Here is an 18,804-nt window from a genome sequence, read left to right on the forward strand (position 1 = left end):
TGACGCATCTCCTTTGTGATGGGGAGGCCATTGCCTCACTGCCTTATCTACTTTTCTTCCTGTTTAGCATAATCTGCTCATTAGCGTGTTATTATCCCCTGTGAAAGTAGTGAGGGGAGTGAGGTGTTCACTCTAAATTGAGTGGCTTTGGATGCCAGTTAACTTGCTATAGTTAACTCTCGAGTCTACTTAGCTGGGGCCCCCACATAGGGAGGGAGAGTGCATCTTGATCCCTGTTCCAATTTGCTTTGTTTGCTCCCCAATCTAAGGGTGACTAGCCCACTACCAACTAAGTGACCTGTCCCCATGTCACCTATAAACTGAGAGCTCACATTGTGGTTCAGCTCCTGAGCATATCCAAAGTGCAGTCTCCAAGCCTGGAGATGCAACTGCAAACAGGGAGGCTCCTGTGAGCCAGGTGGAATAAGCGTAGCTGGTAACAGTGCCAGAGCCGAGCTTCTGCCACGTGGGCTGCTGTGGGAAGAGCCGTGTTGCTGCTCCAGGCAGCTTCAGTACTGGTAAAGACCTTCTTGTTTACTTTGAAAGGTGCCTCTCACTGCCGAACCACTGCACTGATTTCACCGTACCAGTTTATGGACCCACAGTTCAGTCCACATCGCGAAAAACTGTCTGTGCACACCCCCAATGATGATCTCCCTAAAATATGTTGCCTTCTCCACAGCAATGCATTTCCCCATCTAAATCCTGTGGGGGGCAGATGTAAGGGTATTGTTATTGCTGGAGGAATTGCAGGCAGATTGCTCAAGGGAAGAGAACGTGACTAGAGTGTCCTTTGCAGAATCATCTGAATAAGCTCTATGAGCACATTGGTTTGGCAAATTGGCAACAGTATTCAGGCATAACTCTTAACCTGTGTAAAATGGGTGACATTTGAGTCTGGGGCTTATAGCCATAACAGTCCTCATTGGTTCTTTCTGCATAAAGCCTTCTTACTTGGAACGTGCAGAAATGACTCAGCAGGCACACCAGCTATTATCTCAAGCCTCCAGGTGGGACATTTATGATACACCTTACAACATGTAATCATTACCTAGCTTCTCACCTGTTCGTTCCCCCCCCCGCCCCCGACAAATGCAGCTTAGGGATCAAAGGCTTGTGAAACATGGTGTTTGAACTCCATTGGCTACTGCAGATCTCATGACACCTGGGCAAAAATGAAAGTTTTGAGCAGGATAAGGTGTTGCTCGCCAGATCTGGCATAATCAAGCCTCTTCTCTCTCTCTCTCTCTCTCTCTCTCTTTCTCTCTCTCTCTCCCCCTCTCAGTTTTCAAAGGAGAGACAAGCTATGGACAGGCAGGCTATGGACTGTAACCCAGAAAAGCTGAAGAAAGAGTTGGAAGAGGAGCTGCAGATGAGTAGCGAAGACTTGCGCAGCCACGCCTGGTACCACGGACGTATTCCACGACAGGTGCGTCCTTTCTTGGTCTCCCGTTCAGGCAACTCAGCCTGTTACGTGGACAGACAGATACATTATTGCTGGAGTGCTGTTTAAAGGCCTTTTCTTGCTTTCTTCCCCCCAGTTATTTCACAAATCTGTCTCAAGTGCCCTTCCATTTTTTTGGCAAACTAGATGAGATTTTTAGGATTTAGTGTATATCTACAACTGTGCAAATTGCTTAAGGGAAAAACAGAACCCTCAGCATGTAATTCTGGGAGGAGAAAGTGTGTATCTACAAGAAACACAAGAAGATCTCCCTTCCCGTCTCCAAGCATAAAATAAAACATAAGCACTTCTCAGGATACAGTCCAGTCATACTAGTTCTCCATTTAGAGTGGTATAGAAACCGCAGTATCTAATTCTGTATCATTGCCCACATATTGTAAGGTGATAAGTGCAATCAAGAGACAATGTGATCCTTAAGAGATTTGCTGGAAACCTTGACTAGTAATTGCTCTGACCCTCCATTAATTTGCATAGTTTCCCCCCTCAACCCAATTATACAGTTAAGAGAACTAAAATACTCTTCTGTGCCATGTCTTGTCTTAAGTATACATCTCTGTTGTTAGGAATAAGGATGTTATGTTCAGTGGGTTTGCTGTACAAGCACAGAATCTGCTACCTGGCACTGAATTGGGCATTCTGATCTATTCTTTAGACTCCTGAGCTTACACTTCTTTAAAACAAGCAATTTTTAAAATATGCATATAAAATATAAAATTCAAAAAGATAAGAAAATATAACAAGAATTAAGAATTCCCAGCTATGATCCATCTAACAGTAATTCATTCCAAAGTTGGGCTAAGTTAAAAGATATGCCAGATGAGTTATTGATCTACATGACACACACACACACCCCGACACACACTCCAGGGGGAAAGCAATGACAGTGCTCTGTAGGGCCTGGGAATCCCCCCCCCCCCGCCCATTGTTGCTCAGACATGCTGCTCTGCATTGCTCCAGAGAAGGTTGTGGGGGTTCTTGGTATTTGGAGCCTTCCCAAGGGCTACTGTAATACTTGGTACGGAGCAGTGCATCAGAATGGCAAAAAAGCTGTCTAGGCCCCACAGCAGCACTGCTGCTTTTCTCCTAGTGTAGGGGGGAATCTCCCTTCTCCCCATGTGGTGCTGCTGCTGATTCTCCAACTGGGGGAGAATTGGGGGATGGGGAACTCCTCTACGCTCAGAGAAGAGCTCTTGAGTGCCAGGAAGTCTACTCTGTCCGTGTGTGTGTGTGTGTGTGTGTGTGTGTATGTGTATGTGGCTTTTCCAACGCCACTCTGCCTTGGCCCCACTGGGTTGCCCATGTCCTCTGCACATGATCCCCCAATGGTAGATCTACCAGTGCTCAGAAGAGCACAAAACCCAGCATGTCTGGTCTAAAAAGGACTGGTGGCCACTCCATCAAAGAAAGGCGGGACCTGCTTTTGGGTCAAAAAGTGTCCTTGTCTGTAGTAAGCATTGAGCAACAAGATTTCTTTTGAGCTTTGTCCTGATATTTACATGCATCTCAACATCTGTCTGAAAGCAGGCATTATTATTTTTAATCAACTGAACCCAACATGAGCTAGTAATCAAAATGTAGATCTTCTGAGTTACAGGCATCCCTGTGGATATCCCTCCTGGAAACCATTCAGATACAACAGAACCTGGCGGCCATGTGATTTACTATTAATTAACAATTGTGTCAGAAATGTGCAAATCCATATGTTAAATCAGTTGAAGGAATTGATGGTTGATGTCATTTCTAGGGCCAGCTAAAACCTCTGTCGCTGTGGAGCCAAGCTACATTTTCTTGGGCAGAATCTGGGGGGAAACTGGGTGGTTTTCTTTTTGTCAGTGAGATTCCAGGCACTGGAACGCAGAGCTTTTTGGACTGAAACCATCGTTTGGCAAATTTATAATTCAGATATTTTAGTTCTGAATGGATGTGCCAATTTTCTAAACTGGTGCATGCTTGAGAATTCTTTCTCTCTGTAATTAATGCCTGCCAAATGGCAAGTATGTGCGCTTTCTTTCTCTAAATAAGTGGGTCAGGGACTGGCAGCTCCCCGGCCAAATCCAGCCCCTCTGAAAGCTGAAATGTCATTTTCCAATCCAGCTGGATCTTATCCTTGTCATCTGTCCAAAAGCAAACACTTCAGACTATCTAAAAGAGAGGGGGTGTTGAGGGGGAAGAGAAGGAAATTATCCAAGGAGGAAGCAGTATCTGCAATGTCAGTGATTGTAGGGGCAGGGGCATTTCAGTTGAGTACTTTGTGAAAGAAATAGAGTTTGGCCCACCAATCTCACCATCTCCCCCAGAAAAAAACCTGGCACCCAGTGTGGTCAGAGCTTGGGAGAGTTGCCTTAGAGAATGCTTCGGACATCCCTCTTGGCCCACACCCCTCTGAGTGCCATCACAGCTCTGCATCTCATTAGCACCAGGTACATAAGGCTCTCTGCATTCGGATCCCTTGATTTGCCTTTACAGACTAGTGTGACATATCGGAAAAGTATCTGTGTTCGGTCTATATCAGCAAAAAGACTAACGTTGCTGTGTGGCGCTTCAGAGATTAGGTGGTTTATTGTAGTGCCAGCTCTTGCAGGCAACAGCCTCCATAATTAGTTGCATCAGTTGGACTGAAAATGCAACTGATATCTGCACACAGGAGTTGAAAACAAAGTGAACCAGGCCAGTAGAACACTCTTGAATGGCTGAAGTACTATGAAGCCGAGTACAGTTTAACCCCAGTCATGGCAACTGGCATCTTGTAGTAAGAGGGCCACCCGTAATCCTTACTGAAGCCTTCAGAAATGTTAGCAAAGAAAGGAGAGTCATGACTCTCATTCCAGAACCCCTGGGTGTACTATAATTTGTTTGTTATTTCTCTGTGTAAACCGCCCTGAGCCATTTTTGGAAGGGCGGTATAGAAATCCAATCCAATCAATCAATCAATATCAAAGCTGTCCCCTCAATTGACCAGGATGGGGAATTCCTTGCTGGTGGGGGACTTCCTGGGGGACTTCCAGGTGCTCATCTGAGCTCCCTGCTGCTGCAAGGAATCACTAGATTTAAGCCATATGCCCTTGGCCTTATTTTGATTTCAGAAGCAACAACTCAGAATTATCGGGGTATTGTCCCCTAGATTCAACCAGCATACCTACTTGGTCAGAATTTGCATTAACAAGGCAGTCTTCATCTCTTACAAAACACAAACATTAAAGAAGAATGTTTACGGCAGCTAAAATTGTCTGTGTTAAGCACTGCACACTAAATATAATGCCAGAAGAGAGAGAGTGGCCGATTAAGGTCTGCTAGGTCAGCGGCATGGGCGTAGTGTCTGTTGGACAAGGGGAGACAAATGTCCCCAGGCCCAGAAGGTCAGGGGGCCCACAAGGCTCTCCCTGGCTCAGGGATGGTGCTGCCACCGCCGCCCTTTCCACCAGGTGCTTTGTGAGCCCAGGCCCCTCCTCCTTGATCCTTTCCCCCCAGTGACTCCCCCTCTCCCCCTCCTTCTCCTCATCTGAGCACCCACTTCTGCCAGCCCTTTCCTTTCGCCTTCAGGAGCCACGGCTCTCCCTCTCCCCTTTCCCCACTTCTGGGTCCTCCTTCCCGTTCTCCTCCAGCTGAAGTAAGGGCAAGGGTGTTGCTGCCATAGCAGCTGCGGGCACATGGGCAGGGTGCTCCCATCCTTCCCAGGGTGAGAGCGGCTGTCTTGCTTCTTCCCCCCCATCCCCATGGTGGAAGAAGGCATGCATATGGCAGGCAAGCAGGCTGGCCAGGGAGCTCACTTGCTGGCTTGCGCTGGCTGCACTGACAGGTGGGGGTCAAGGCGGCGACCAAGAGAGGCTCATCCTGTTGGGCTTGGTGGCTGCTGCTAACTGAGTGGGGCCCATCACACTTTGCTAATTGCTTCGCCCCATTGCATCTGACATCAGGTGGAGGGGGCGTGGCTTGGGTGAAGCGCACAAGATGGAGGCCCCTTGCCTGCACTTTGTCCCCCGGCCCCCAGGGAGCTCGCTGTGCTCCTGGTTAGCGGAATAGAAGAAGCTTGACAAAAGAAAAGGGAATACAACTTGGTTTAGTCAAACCTGTAATGCATTGGAATAGTAACTGTGGACAAAGAATGAAACCTTTGTACTTTCATTCTTGGAATATAAGAACTACTATGGTAATGAGGAAAAAAGAGGATTTATGCTGAGGGAGGCAGCGTGGTGTAGTGGTTAGAGTGCTGGACTAGGACCAGGGAGACCCGAGTTCAAGTCCCAATTCAGCCATGAAACTAGCTGGGTGACTCTGGGCCAGTCACTTTGCTCTCAGCCTAACCTACCTCAGAGGGTTGTTGCGAAAGAGAACCTCAAGTATGTAGTACACCGCTCTGGGCTGCTTGGAGGAAGAGCGGGATATAAATATAAAATAATGATAATAAATAATAATAATAATAAAATAAAGCAACTGATATGAATATCAAACTGTGGCTGATTCAAAGTGCACCCTTTTTTCTCTTAAAGGTGGCTGAAAGCCTTGTGCAAAGAGATGGCGATTTCTTGATTCGGGACTCTCTCTCCAGCCCTGGTAACTTTGTCCTTACCTGTCAGTGGAAAAACATCTCTCAGCATTTCAAGATCAATAAAACCATCCTGAGGCTGAATGAAGCCTACTGCCGGGTTCAGTATCAGTTTGAAGATGAAGGTTTCGGCAGCATCCCTGGGCTGGTTCGGTGTTATGTGGGAAACCGCAAGCCAATATCGCAGCAGAGCGGGGCCATTATATTTCAGCCCATCAATAGGACTGTTCCACTGAGGTGCCTGGAGGAAAAATATGGCGTTCCTCCAGCCCAGCCAAGAGAGAGCAGCGTTCCTGAAGGAAAAGTAGAAAGTCCGAAAAGACTGAGCCTCAATGTGTGCAATCGGGAGCAGAATTCAATCCGAGGAAACCTTTTAAGGTACAGTCATCTTGTCCCATAAGTTCAAGACTTGCTCATGCTTTGGTTCTAACCCATTTCCACACATTTTTCTCTAAGGGCCCAACTACAGATGATCTGATCAGCTCTCCAAACATCATCTTAAAAATTTAAGATCAGCCAAGTAGTGTGGGTTGCAGATGGGCTTGGGGCAATAGCACTAATGGAAGGGTTTTTACCTTTTACAAGTTTTAACCTTTTCTTATCCCGTGTCATTTCCTGAAATAAGAAAGGCAGTCATCTTGTGCTTGTATCTGCTGTGGAAGGAAATTTTGATCAGGAGAAACAGCATTCGGCTGCAGGCGAGGAGGAAGATTTCAGTAGATCTCGACTCTTGCATTACATGTATTTTATTTCTCAGACACTATTTTAGCTTGTTTTAATAGATTAATCAGCTCACAAGGGTCAAATCAAATGTGACACTATAGAAGCCTCATTAAAACTTCCATCATCTTTTTAAAAAAACATTAAAATAGGAGCTACAGGGGGATCAGGATTGTGACCACAGCATGTGGGAGAGAGTATTTAACCCTTCCCTTTGCACCTTGAACTATTTCTGCTTGAAGCTGCTTATTGCTTCTGGAGGGAAACTTACATTCATAGCAGTGGAGTGGCTGTTTTAATGTTTTTTTTAAAAAATCGAGATGAAAGTTCTGACGCTTTTAGCATCTCGTGTGCTTTAAATCAGAAATTTAGTTGATTAATCAGTGAGAGTTAATGTTAATCCAGTTGTTAAGGGATATGCTGCTTATTTTGCATATTTTGGATCTGGTGTGCAAACAGAGCAGAGAATGAAAAAGAAAACATTTGGATAGCTTCTTCTGAAAGCTGTTTCTTCCTTGTCATAGAAGAATCTCGCTGGATCAAGTCAAAGCCTATCTAGTCCGGCATCCTGTTTCCCACCGTGGCTCACCCGATGCCTCTGGGAAGCCCATAAGGAGGAGTTGGGCATGCCCCCTCCCCTGCTGCTGTTCCCCTGAGACATCCTTTGTCAGGAATGTTCTGCCCCTGGGCCCAATTTCCTTTCTGGGTTATTTTTCTAAACTCATTAAACTTGACAGGACATGTCACTCTTGTACTGAGATTTGAAAGAATGGAAATTGCCCACCCTCAGGAGGACCCATTCCCCCTGTGTGTCTGCATGAGTCCCTATGCTGGGAGTGCCCCTGAGGGCAGGATATTGTATTGCATCTGCACTGGAAGAGACTGAATGGCCCACCCCAGCAAAGGTTGAGGACGACGACAGACCGGAGCCGTGACTTATGCAGAGACACAACAGCCAGCCGCCTTCTGTGAAGTGATGCTTTGGGCTGCAATTGCATCATGAATGGGTTTCTCTCTCATGGCATGTGTGTGTGCACATCCCGCCACCGCTCCCTCCCCCCCCCGCCACCTTGCAAAGCTTCCTTGTCACTAGTTATAACATGCTTGCCAGACAGGGCAGCGTGTGGAAACATGACGTGTTGGATTATATTCTGCCATTTCCCCCCACTTTCAGAAACAAGGAGAAAAGTGGCAGCCACCCAGCGTGTTTGGACCACGTGCAAGAGAAACGATTCCCCCTCAAGGCCCACCAGTCAGAAAGCTTTCTACCAATAGGTGCGTCTGGCCTGTGCTGTGCTTTTGGAATGAAGAGGATTAGCGTTCTCTTCGTTCACTGGGGTTCTTTTCGTTTTGTTTCTGTATCTCTTTGGGGATGTGTCCATTTCTGGCTCGCCTGAAGGACTCCCAGTCTTGTCAGTGCTGCCTTTGTTTCCTTAATGTTGTGGCAGAGCGCCTTCGCTGTAATGCCGCCTGGCAAATACACTTGGGCTGTAATGCTACCTCAGGAATGAATTGGCATGGGCTTGGTAAACAGCACCAAGCAGTGGCTATAAGAGTGTGAGCCATGAACCATAAGCCAGGCTGGGGGCAGCCAGGTACTCTTTAAAACGCAAGCCTGTTAGCATTAAGCATGTGCGTGACGTAATGTGTCATGTGACCCTGAGCCCCAGGCGCTTGGAGTTCTTTGCATAGCTCCTTGTGCACTTAGATTCCCTTTCCGAAAATGTCTGCTCAGTGCAAATGGTGGCACTCTTCCGGGTGAGTCAGAAGCCCTTCTTTCTGCTTCCCCCCCTCCCCATCAGATCCCATTACAACTCCTATTCCAAGCCCAGGAGATTTTCCATCTCTGACTGTTCAGCTATATATGCTGCGGGGATATTCTCATAGTCACCACAGAATGACATGGCAGAGCAGCTGCTTTGTATGTCTGGGGATTTTGTGGGGGGGGATCTGTATATTGTTGGCATTTGCCACTTGATTGTCTCTACGAGTCTCAAGTTCCGCACGGTATTTGGTGTTGGGAAGAATTCAAGAGAACTGAAGTGAACCATTTGCCCCTAGGAAAGAATGACAATTGCAGAAAGAAATGCAAGGCACAGTATTGGCTCATGGAGCAGACACAATCATCTTCAGTTCCCAAAAGCTCTGTGGGGGAAGAGAGTATGGACACAATTCTCCCCGTGCAAGGGTACAGCATCCTCATAGGAACCTAGGAAGCTGCCATATACTGAGTCAGAGCATTGGTCTATCTAGCTCAGTATTGTCTTCACAGACTGGCAGCGGCTTCTCCAAGGTTGCAGACAGGAATCTCTCTCAGCCCTATCTTGGAGAAGCCAGGCAGGGAACTTGGAACCTTCTGCTCTTCCCAGAGTGGCTCCATCCCCTGAGGGGAAGATCTTATAGTGTTCTCACTTCTAGTCTCCCATTCCAATGCAACCAGGGTGGACCCTGCTTAGCTAAGGGGACAAGTCATGCTTGCTACCACAATAGGGCTGAATAGAACTCTGTTTCTTTCTTTCCCTCCTGTTGGCTTGTGTGGAAGCAGCACTCCAGGATAGCACAGGCAACAGGAGGTGTGTGCTTGCCCCCTCTATTCACATCCAGCCTTCCGGCTTCAAGCTGTTCAAGTTACTCTTTGAGACGCAGATCTTGACTAACTTGCAGTGCACCGAGAGGGAAGGATCATGCCCTTACAAAGCACTGCTTTAAAAAACTAAGACAAGTTCTCTGGGCCCATTTAAATAAAACAGAGACAGGCAACTCTTAATGACTCTTTTCCATAGGAAATAAAGGGTGGAAAGTGTTGAAAATGTGTCTCGCTACCCTAGCAAGGGGAAACATTCCTCTTGCTATCCCAGACCCATCTGTCACAAGAAGTCTCTGTTCACATCAGTGTGATGACAGAGATTCCTCAATCATATTATTTTTGTTAGTTTACATAGCACTCTTGGTGTGCATGCCTCTTTACTGGCAAGCAAAAAGGAACAAGTCCCTGCCCCAAAGAGTTGACAATCGGGATTTCTGCAGTGGGGGAGACAACACAGGGAAAGGAGAGACAAGGATAACAGGGATGGATGTGAGCAAATGTACAAGGTTTTCCCCCACTTGGGAATGAGGACTAAGCCATAGGCTCCTTGAACAGAGTGAATTATGGGGAAGAATCTGAAGCCACAGAAAGGCGGCACCATACAGGAGGCCTGTGTATTAGCCACAGTGAAATGAATAGCCACAGTGGAAGAATCTGCACAGCCCCACTTGCACCAGGAAGTTTTTCACACAGGGCTTTTAAAGCCCTTTCGCTCGCATCTCCTTCAGAATGGAGGGTGTGCGTTCACATATCGGGCAGCTTTACTCTCAAAGTCCCTGCGAGCGATCGGGGAGCACTTCACACACAATTTGGGCTTTTCACTGTGTGTTAGAGTGCAGCCCGATTTATATCCGGGGTAAAACAAAATCCACTTTTTGCATCGAGTTTTTGGGATAACTTTGAGTTCACAGTTTCGCCTCCCAGAGAACCCACAGTGAGGCCTGCTGTGTGGAGAACTCCCATGTGGAGGTGACTGTTTCCACGGCTCTCCTGTGCACACTGCTGTGCTGTGCCCAGCACCAAGAGAGCCCCTTCAAGAGCAACAGAAGCCCGGAGAGCCTTGGCAATGCCTGGGAAGGCATATAAGGAGTGGAGTCCTTTCCAGGGCTTTCTCCTAGTGCTCTATGGGAGCTCCACTTCCCTTGGTTCCCTTCATGCATTCCCTGGGGATCTCCAAGGCTCTGTTTCTCTTTAAGGCGCTGCACTAGCACAGACAGCAATGCAGTGCGGGACACGTAATTGCCTATGCGCCCTGCCGGCAGGGCTGTGCAGATTAGTCATCTTCAGCTATTTGGAGCCGAATGTTTGCACAGGTTTGCTGTGCAAGTATTGGGTTTGGGGCTTCTAGGCATAGGGAGGGTGGTGGAGAATAAGCACAATTCTCTCCCCACCCTCTCCACTAAATTCAGCTTCCTGTTGCTCTTTGCAGAGACTTCAAAGATGAATATATGAGCCCTGAGCAAACTGTGTTCCCCTGAATAGTTCTGGCTCTGGTCCTGTGTTTAGCTCAGCATGTCCTGACCATTTGTGATCCTAGCTTGGAGGAAGCACCTTGGTGCTTCCAGATTAGCTGCTCAGAAGCAGCAAAATGCCTCCGTTTGGGCAATTTAGAACGTAAACAGCAGGGGGAGCAGTCTTGCAGCAACTAACAACCCGAAGAAACAGCAACTTTTTGATGCCGGATATATGACGTACTTGCTCTATATCACAGCGATTAAATTTGAAACAAGGCATTGGAAATGTGAATGGTATCCTGTTGTCCATATAGGGACTGCAGTGTCACAATGCAGGAAGTGTGGAAGCACACTTCCGAGATTTGTCCTGACCCCGTTGTAGGGTCTAGTCTGGAAAGCTCCCTTCATAGCACCATTTGAAAATGGGGAGGAGGGAAGTCATTCCATGCTGCCTTTACCATTACAAAAATGGCTGTTCTGAGCTCAGCATCTTTTGTGGATATCCCATGCCATGTCGTCTTGCATACACTGTGCTGTTGGAATAGGAAAAGGGTCCTTCCACAGTTCCTGCTCACTTCCTTGCCATACTATTTAACTCCAGGCTTTGGGAGATTGCCCACCCCACAAGTAACCCTGGGATTCTTACCATCTTTGTCACTTTTCTACTGTTTAAAACTGGCAGAATTTAATGTCTGGCTTTGTTTTTTAACCCCCAGGCTCAAGGTATCCAACTCAGGGAATTGAAGCTGAAACAGGTCCTTGTCCAAAATCTCCAGCATTCAGAACAGGCAGTGAACCTGCTCTGAGCCCCCTGGTATTTCGAAGATTTGCTTCTGAGTTGCAGATCAGCGATGCTCTCCGGGGTTCAGACAGCCAACTTTTCCCTAGGCCTCCACCTAAGCCCAGCAAAGTGCCCTTTCGGAGACCACCGCACAGTTCAGAGGTGCTGTATTGTGAACTTAATGCAACTATTCCCACAGACTGCTGGGTGACAAAGCAACCTTCATGTGAGAAGAACAGCTTTGTGGAGCATCTGACAGCCAAGGAGAATGGGATGCATTCATCCAGGAATTCAGAAACCAGCTACCTGATTCTGGACAACCATGAGGCCTTGCTGAATTCTGTGGATCCACTGACAGCCCCACCCGACAGGAGCAGAGAGAGCAGCATCTTTGTCACACCTGTTCTGGAGATGGTCTCCAGTTTCAGACCAAATGATTTTGAATCAAAACTCCTCCCTCTGGAAAACAAACCCCTGGAGACTGCGATGTTGAAAAGGGTGAAGGAACTGTTGACAAACAATGATGCAAAGAGCATTGCTTTGCACATACTCAGAATGGACTGCCAGGTAAAACTTACTCTGTTTATTTGAGACATTTAGATGAGGCTCAAGGGAACTGTCCCTTTGAAAGAAACAGCCATATTAGATGAGACCAGTAGTTCATCTAGCTAGCATAAGTGCCGTCTCACACAACAGCTGGAGCCCATAGGCATCAGCACGTTGTAAGCTGTGTATGTTTTTTCATTTCTTACGTGTTCATTTAATACATTTTATTTTTTTATTTTTACATTTATATCCCACTCTTCCTCAAGGAGCCCAGAGTGGTGTACATGCTTGTGTTTATCCTCACAACAACCCTGTGAGCTTGGTTTAATCCAGCCTTTCCACCACTTGTGTTCAAGACAGCTCGCAAGATACAGTAACAAGAACTGTAAAGTGTGCCATCGAGTTGGTGTCGACTCCTGGTGACCACAGAGCCCTGTGGTTGTCTTTGGTAGAATACAGGAGAGATTTACCATTGCCATCTCCTGCGCAGCATGAGATGATGCCTTTCAGCATCTTCCTATATCACTGCTACCTGATATAGGTGTTTCCCATAGTCTGGGAAACATATCAGCGGGGATTTGAACCAGCAACCTCTGGCTTGTTAGTCAAGTCATTTCCCTGCTGCGCCATTAGGTGGCTGCTAATAAGAACTGTAAGCTACTAAAATCATATAGGCAGTAGGATATGCAAATAACTCCCAGCATAAAGGCACGGTGTCAAAAAGCAGCAGCCAAACCAGCAGAAAATCAACAGTATTCAAGAAAAAGGTTCAGGAGAATAATAGTTTACACTTTGCACCTACATGAGGCGTGTGGGTGCCAGACAGACATCTTTGAGGAGATCATTCCAAAGACAAGGTGCCACCACAGAGAAAGCCCACTCTCTAGTTAAGAGCTGCCAATCCTGGAGGTACCTGGAATAGGGTCTCTGAAAATGACCTGAGCGAACAGGCAGGTATGTATGGGAGCAGGTGGTCATCAGTGCCTATGCCCTGAGCTGTTTCGGGCTTTAAAGGCCAAAAGTGGCACTTTGAATTGCTCCAAGAAACAATACTGGAAGCCAGTGTCAGCCTTTCAGTAGAGATGGGCCTGGACTGGTCCGGAGGCCATTGAAAAGGCCTCTGGACCAGTCCGGACCTGGTGGTTCAGTTCGGGGGTGGGGGGTTGCTTTAAGAGCGGCGGGAGGGTTTACTTACCCCTCCCGCTGCTTTCCCGATGTGGCGCCGTAAAGTTCCGAGTAATTGGGGCGGCAGGATACCTCCCTGCCGCCCCTTCGCCGCTGCTCCTCTGCAAACTTCCGAAGAGTCCTTTGCGCACGCGCGCACGTTGCGCAAAAGACTCTTGGGAAGTTTGCAGAGGAGCAGCGGGGAAGGGGCGGCAGGGAGGTATCCTGCCGCCCCAATTACTCGGAACTTTACGGTGCCACGTCGGGAAAGCGGCGGGAGGGGTAAGTAAATCCTCCCGCCGCTCTTAAAGCGACCCTCCACCCCAGTGCCGGACCGCAGTGTGGCGGTTTTGTGCACACCCCTACCTTTCAGTCCAGGAGAAATATGTTCACTAATAACCTTGCCATGGTTTGGGGTTGTAGTTTCTGGATGCTTTCCATAAATGCTTTTCCATATAACATATCGCAGTAATCCAATCTGCAAATCTGCATATGACAAAAGTCTGACCACTGCGGCAAGATTTTTTCCAGGAAAGTATATATTTGGCACACTACCTGGGGTTTAGTGGAAGGTCCTTCAAATGACAGCCGAGAACTGCTTTTGCTTTAATCCCTTTTGCTTCTATGTACTGTGTTGATTGTGCTCGCTGAATGAAGGACCACCTCTCTATGTAGGCTCTGTACATCTGGTTCCTGGTCTAATCCAGCAGCCAGAACTATTCTTGTGTAGCCTTGGGGATCATTGGGGATAGCTCTGGTCATTTCTGGAGTCGGGGCTACAGCTGATTATTTGACTGGTACCACGCGCATATGCAACTGGATCAAAGCTAGTGGGTCGTCTGTCATTCTGTTTGCTGAGAAGAGCAAGGCTTTACTGTTGCCAGGCTAGTGGATGGTAGCTCTTCCTTCTGGGCAAATGACTAACTGCAAGCCCGTAGGAATTTGCCATTGTCCTTAGTGTGGTTCGAGGTCTTGCCTTGGATTGGATGGCTGCTTGCTTTTGTTTTTTTCTCATCTGTTTTGTGAAAGATAGCAGATGGCAGTCATGTTGTTTAAGAGACCTCTGAAGATGGTTCAGTGATGGGAGCGGGTGTACGAGCTAAAATTACAAGAGAGCTATGTAGTGGCATACTGATCCCTTCTTAGTTTTAATAAAAGCCCAAAATAACTTTTGGTTTCCCCACTGTATCTGATCATGGGGAGGAAGGTTTGGACAAGGCAGCTGATGACATGGGCTCCAAGGAGGCGGGACTCCTAACATACTAACTGTGCCCTCTAGTGGAGCTGCCTTTGATCTCTTTGGAGCTGTTTTTTTTCTGCATGGGCCTGAAGTTTTTTTGATCCAGGCAATGGTTTTGGAACAACCAGTCCAGTACCAGCCTTATAGGAAGGGGTGAGAAATGAGATCATCGGGGACACCTCACTATTTTCTTTAAGCCCTTACATGTTGGATCACAAAGGTACTTCATAAGAGTAGAATGTAATGCTGTAGCTGCATCTGGACCAGCTGGCCATCTTGCATATGTTTTTGGGTTAGTTTGTTCCACTGCGTCCCAGGATGTTCCAGTGATGCTTTCTGCATGTTTGCAGTCCAAATGCACCAAGTGCCGCTGCAATGCAAGAATCACATATGCATAAGTGCAAGTATCACATATGCATAGCCCTCCTAACTGGGCAAAAAGGTACCTTTTAACATGGTGATTCTCTTTATCTAGCAGGGCGAGAGTAACTGGCCCTTTCCACCCCCAGCACAGTACCTCCAGTGACTGTTGCTGGTGTCTATCTGATGTTGCTTTTTAGATTGTGAGCCCTTTGGGGACAGGGATCCATCTCATTTATTTATTATTTCTCTGTGTAAACCGCCCTGAACCATTTTTTGAAGGGCGGTATAGAAACTGAATGAATAAATAAAATAAAAATAAGTGTCCCAGCCTGCTTTGTCATGTGGTAGGCTAGGGGACCGGCTGGTGTGTAGGCTTGCTGGTGACAGCTAGGCACTCCGTCATGGTGCTTATCCACAAGTTAGTGTACTGGGCAGGAAGTGTGCTCCGATTTCATTTCAACTTGCAAGCTTTGCCAAGGGACAATGTAATTTTATTTTTCTATAAAAAATTAACTGTAAGACATTCCCCTCAGGGGATGGAGCCGCTCTGGGAAGAGCAGAAGTCTTCAAGTTCCCTCTCTGGCTTCTCCAAGATGGGGCTGAGAGAGATTCCTGCCTGCAACCTTGGAGACGCCGCTGCCAGTCTGTGAAGACAATACTGAGCTAGATAGACCAATGGTCTGACTCAGTATATGGCAGCTTCCTATGTTCCTATGTAAGAGAGAACAATATGATCAGTAAGTACTGAATTGTGATGCCTATGCTAAGAATATTGCAGGGAAGTCAGAACCCTTCTGCTGAAGTAGAGACATCTCCTTGCACCTGTATTCTAATCGGTCATTTAATCTAACCTCTAATGGAACAACCAGCTTGATGAGGGTTTCGGCTGGCTATTCTGTTCCTGATGCATCCCTGGGACGACATCTGGGAATAACAACTCAGACTGACTTGACGGATGTTTTGAGGCAGGCAGCTTCCTCTAGCATTCATATTGCTTTTGCTTGTGGCCTGTTGGCCAGCCATGCTGGACAGTGCAAGCCAGCTGCCAACTGTGCTGATCACTGCTAGTCCAACTGTACTTGCAGGATTAGAGCACCAAACTCCTGTGACGATAAGTACCTCTTTTATGTCTCATTCCTTGTGCTGAGGTGAAGCAGATATCTGGAAGCACCCTAAGTCATGTGGATGAGACCTGTTTCCTTTTCCTTTTTGCATTAATAGCGGTCTTTCCTGCTGTGCACATCTGCCACACTCACTGTGAAAATGACCTCTGCTGATAGTTCCCAAATGTCACGTGGTACACAGCTTCACTGTGATAGCTCCCCTCTTGCTACCATCCATGCAATGACACCCCCTGGAATCCATCCCCCAGCTATTGTAGGCTTGTTAGGATCGACAGCCTGTTTGAGGACGGTGTAAATCATGCTGGCATCAGCTGGTCCACTGCACCAGGAGTGAGGAGATCATTCTAGTGCTCTTCCTAATTACTTGGAGCACTCCACTCGGAGAGTGTAATCTATATTTATGCTCCGTTTCAATGGGGCACTGGAGAAATGGCCTGTTTCCTGACATCACATTTGCACGGTCACAGGAGGGCCTGCCGGTGAGATCAGTTAAACCAAAGAGCCTGTTGGGCACATTATTGAGGAGAGTGGATAATGTTACTAATGACACTTAGTGCCAGCTGCCTGCAGCCCAGAGGGGCTAGAGGTCCCTGATGAGAATGACTTGGATAATACTGTAAAATATGGTGGCCATTAGCACTCAAAAGGATGGATGCTGTAATGCTTGCCAGCGAAGGCTCCCATCTATATATGGACCATAAAGGTTGTAATAGCTCTGCATGAGAACTGGTGTAGCATAGCAGCTGAGCTACAAATCAGGAGTTCCCTGGTTTGAATCTCATCTCTGCCGTGAACTCCCTAGGTGACCTTAGGCAAGCCATTTCAGCCCTCCACTTAAGCCCCCAAATGGGAATGATCATAATTACTTGCCTTGCAGTGCCATTGTAAGGATTACAAGAAAGTAATACATCTGAAGTGCTATCAGTACTTGAATGTACCATACAAATGCTAAAGGTATTATTAATACTCACACAGGTCTGTAGTTGTAGTAAGCTCCTGCCTCTCTCATATTCTTGCTCTTTGGGAGGGAGAAATTAGGCCAGAGGATCCCACCCAAGATCTCTAATACGCGCAGTTATGACTTTCATGCCTGTACAGAGTGGATTACTGTGGAAGTGGCGAGGGAAGGGGAACTTGTTCATATGCTCCAATCTCAATATAGCCAATATATCTCTTTTGTTAGAGTGGGCTTTGTTGCCCTTCCTCAAGCCAGCTGGCTGAATCAATGAAATAGGTGGGGTTTGTCCATAACAGTGCTACTATTTACATAGAGATGCCTGGTTCCATTTTAGTGACATATGGATTCAGTAAAGATGTGGCAAAATGGGGAATAAGTGGGAGACTGATGCTTCAGAAATCCAGAAAGAATGCAACAAGTTCCTGCCAATGAATAATATCATCTTGGAATGCACTTAGTGGCCACCTCCCAGGCATCTTCTGGTCTTTGGCTAGTCTGACTCCATCTTTAGGATCATGGTACAGCCACACGCTCCCAAGTATGATTATCCTCCGACACTACCAAGGATATTACTTTTCATGTTGGGTTGAGGATTCCCAGAGGGTGGAACAGAATCCCATCGATGAAATGCAAGGCCACTGAAGCCTCTTGCTCAGCCTAGGCGCAAATTCAGAAGACCACAGAGGGCCCTTCAGGGTGCAACCTCAAGACAAGACATGTCAAATAAGTTCACAATCAGGCCCAGTAAAAAGCTGATATTGATAACTTCTCCTTTAGCGCTAACTGGTCTGAAGGTTTAAATGGAAGATTGAAATGGCAAATTATGAAGCGTTATTTCATTTTATGGATCAGACGGTGAGAAAAGTTAGATCCATGCTTTTAAAACTCTTGTTTCAGGGAAACCTCTGTTTTCTCACAAGTTTATAGGGTTCCTCAGTGAAAAGATTAATAATGGCCAGCTGTCCCTAAAAGACACATCACAGCTCTAGTGATAGCTGCAGAGGTGAATATGATTGTGAAGAGCAACTGTTGTCTCTTGGTGGGATGGAAGTGTGAAGGGCAAGGAAGCAGGAAGCTTAGGGTTGCCAGCTAGCCATCCAAAAAATGAAAAAAGGGCCTGTTTTTCACAGCTTTTCATAGAGGAGGAGTATCTGATAGATGATAAGGAGTCTCAGCTGCTAATGTCTGCACACCAAGCTGTTGTTAAAGGTATAGCTACACTGACAAGTTGAAAAGTTGGCAACCCCAGGGGGAAGCTCCCTGTGAACAACGTTGGAGCCTCATGAAAACTTTGGACAGAGCCGTTCCATTCAGCGGCCCGTTGTCCTATGTTGCCTGTTGCAATCCATATGACAGGCAGTGAATGCAAATGGAAGGCCTGTGAGTGCCAGGTGGTGGCTCCCCTGGCATGTAAAGCAGTTGAAGCCCTTGGAGCTCCTGAGAATGTGGACATGAAATATTGGTGAATGTTCAGCCTGCATTGTTGCTGTGGCCAGTTTCCTGATTCTCCCTGTGTGAACTCTTGTACTTGTCAGGTTGCTAGGATACTGGAGATCTCTGAAGAGATGAGGAGGATCATGGGAGTGAATTCAGGCCTGGAACTGATTACGTTGCCGTATGGACACCAACTGCGTCTTGACATAATTGAAAGGTAAATGCTAGCGCTCCCTTACCTTTTTCTCCTTATATGCTCTGCTTGGAGTATCAGCCTGCCAAGAAACATCTCATTTTCTCACTCCATGCCAAAGTGGTTCTGTCATTTTTATCCTTCCTCTTGCTGTCTTTGAATGGACCTACATTAATAGGTTGAAGATGTGTGGGAAGTAATTTTACTGGACTGCTGCACTGTGAAGCAGCTT

The 18,804-nt window shown here is 47.0% G+C and overlaps 1 protein-coding gene across 4 annotated transcripts in view; it reads left to right on the plus strand.

The window, feature by feature from the left end:
* BCAR3 (BCAR3 adaptor protein, NSP family member) overlaps window positions 1–18,804 on the plus strand; it is a 166,821-nt gene that overhangs the window by 137,993 nt on the left and 10,024 nt on the right. For all 4 annotated transcript variants that reach the window (XM_053248583.1, XM_053248582.1, XM_053248584.1 and 1 more), the window contains 5 exons: window positions 1,286–1,429; window positions 5,953–6,386; window positions 7,903–8,003; window positions 11,486–12,117; window positions 18,481–18,596. In XM_053248583.1, coding sequence (XP_053104558.1) covers window positions 1,286–1,429; window positions 5,953–6,386; window positions 7,903–8,003; window positions 11,486–12,117; window positions 18,481–18,596 — 1,427 coding nt within the window. The remainder of the gene's footprint in view (window positions 1–1,285; window positions 1,430–5,952; window positions 6,387–7,902; window positions 8,004–11,485; window positions 12,118–18,480; window positions 18,597–18,804) is intronic.

Source organism: Hemicordylus capensis, chromosome 4 (genome assembly GCF_027244095.1).
Source record: "Hemicordylus capensis ecotype Gifberg chromosome 4, rHemCap1.1.pri, whole genome shotgun sequence".
Classification (NCBI taxonomy): domain Eukaryota; kingdom Metazoa; phylum Chordata; class Lepidosauria; order Squamata; family Cordylidae; genus Hemicordylus; species Hemicordylus capensis.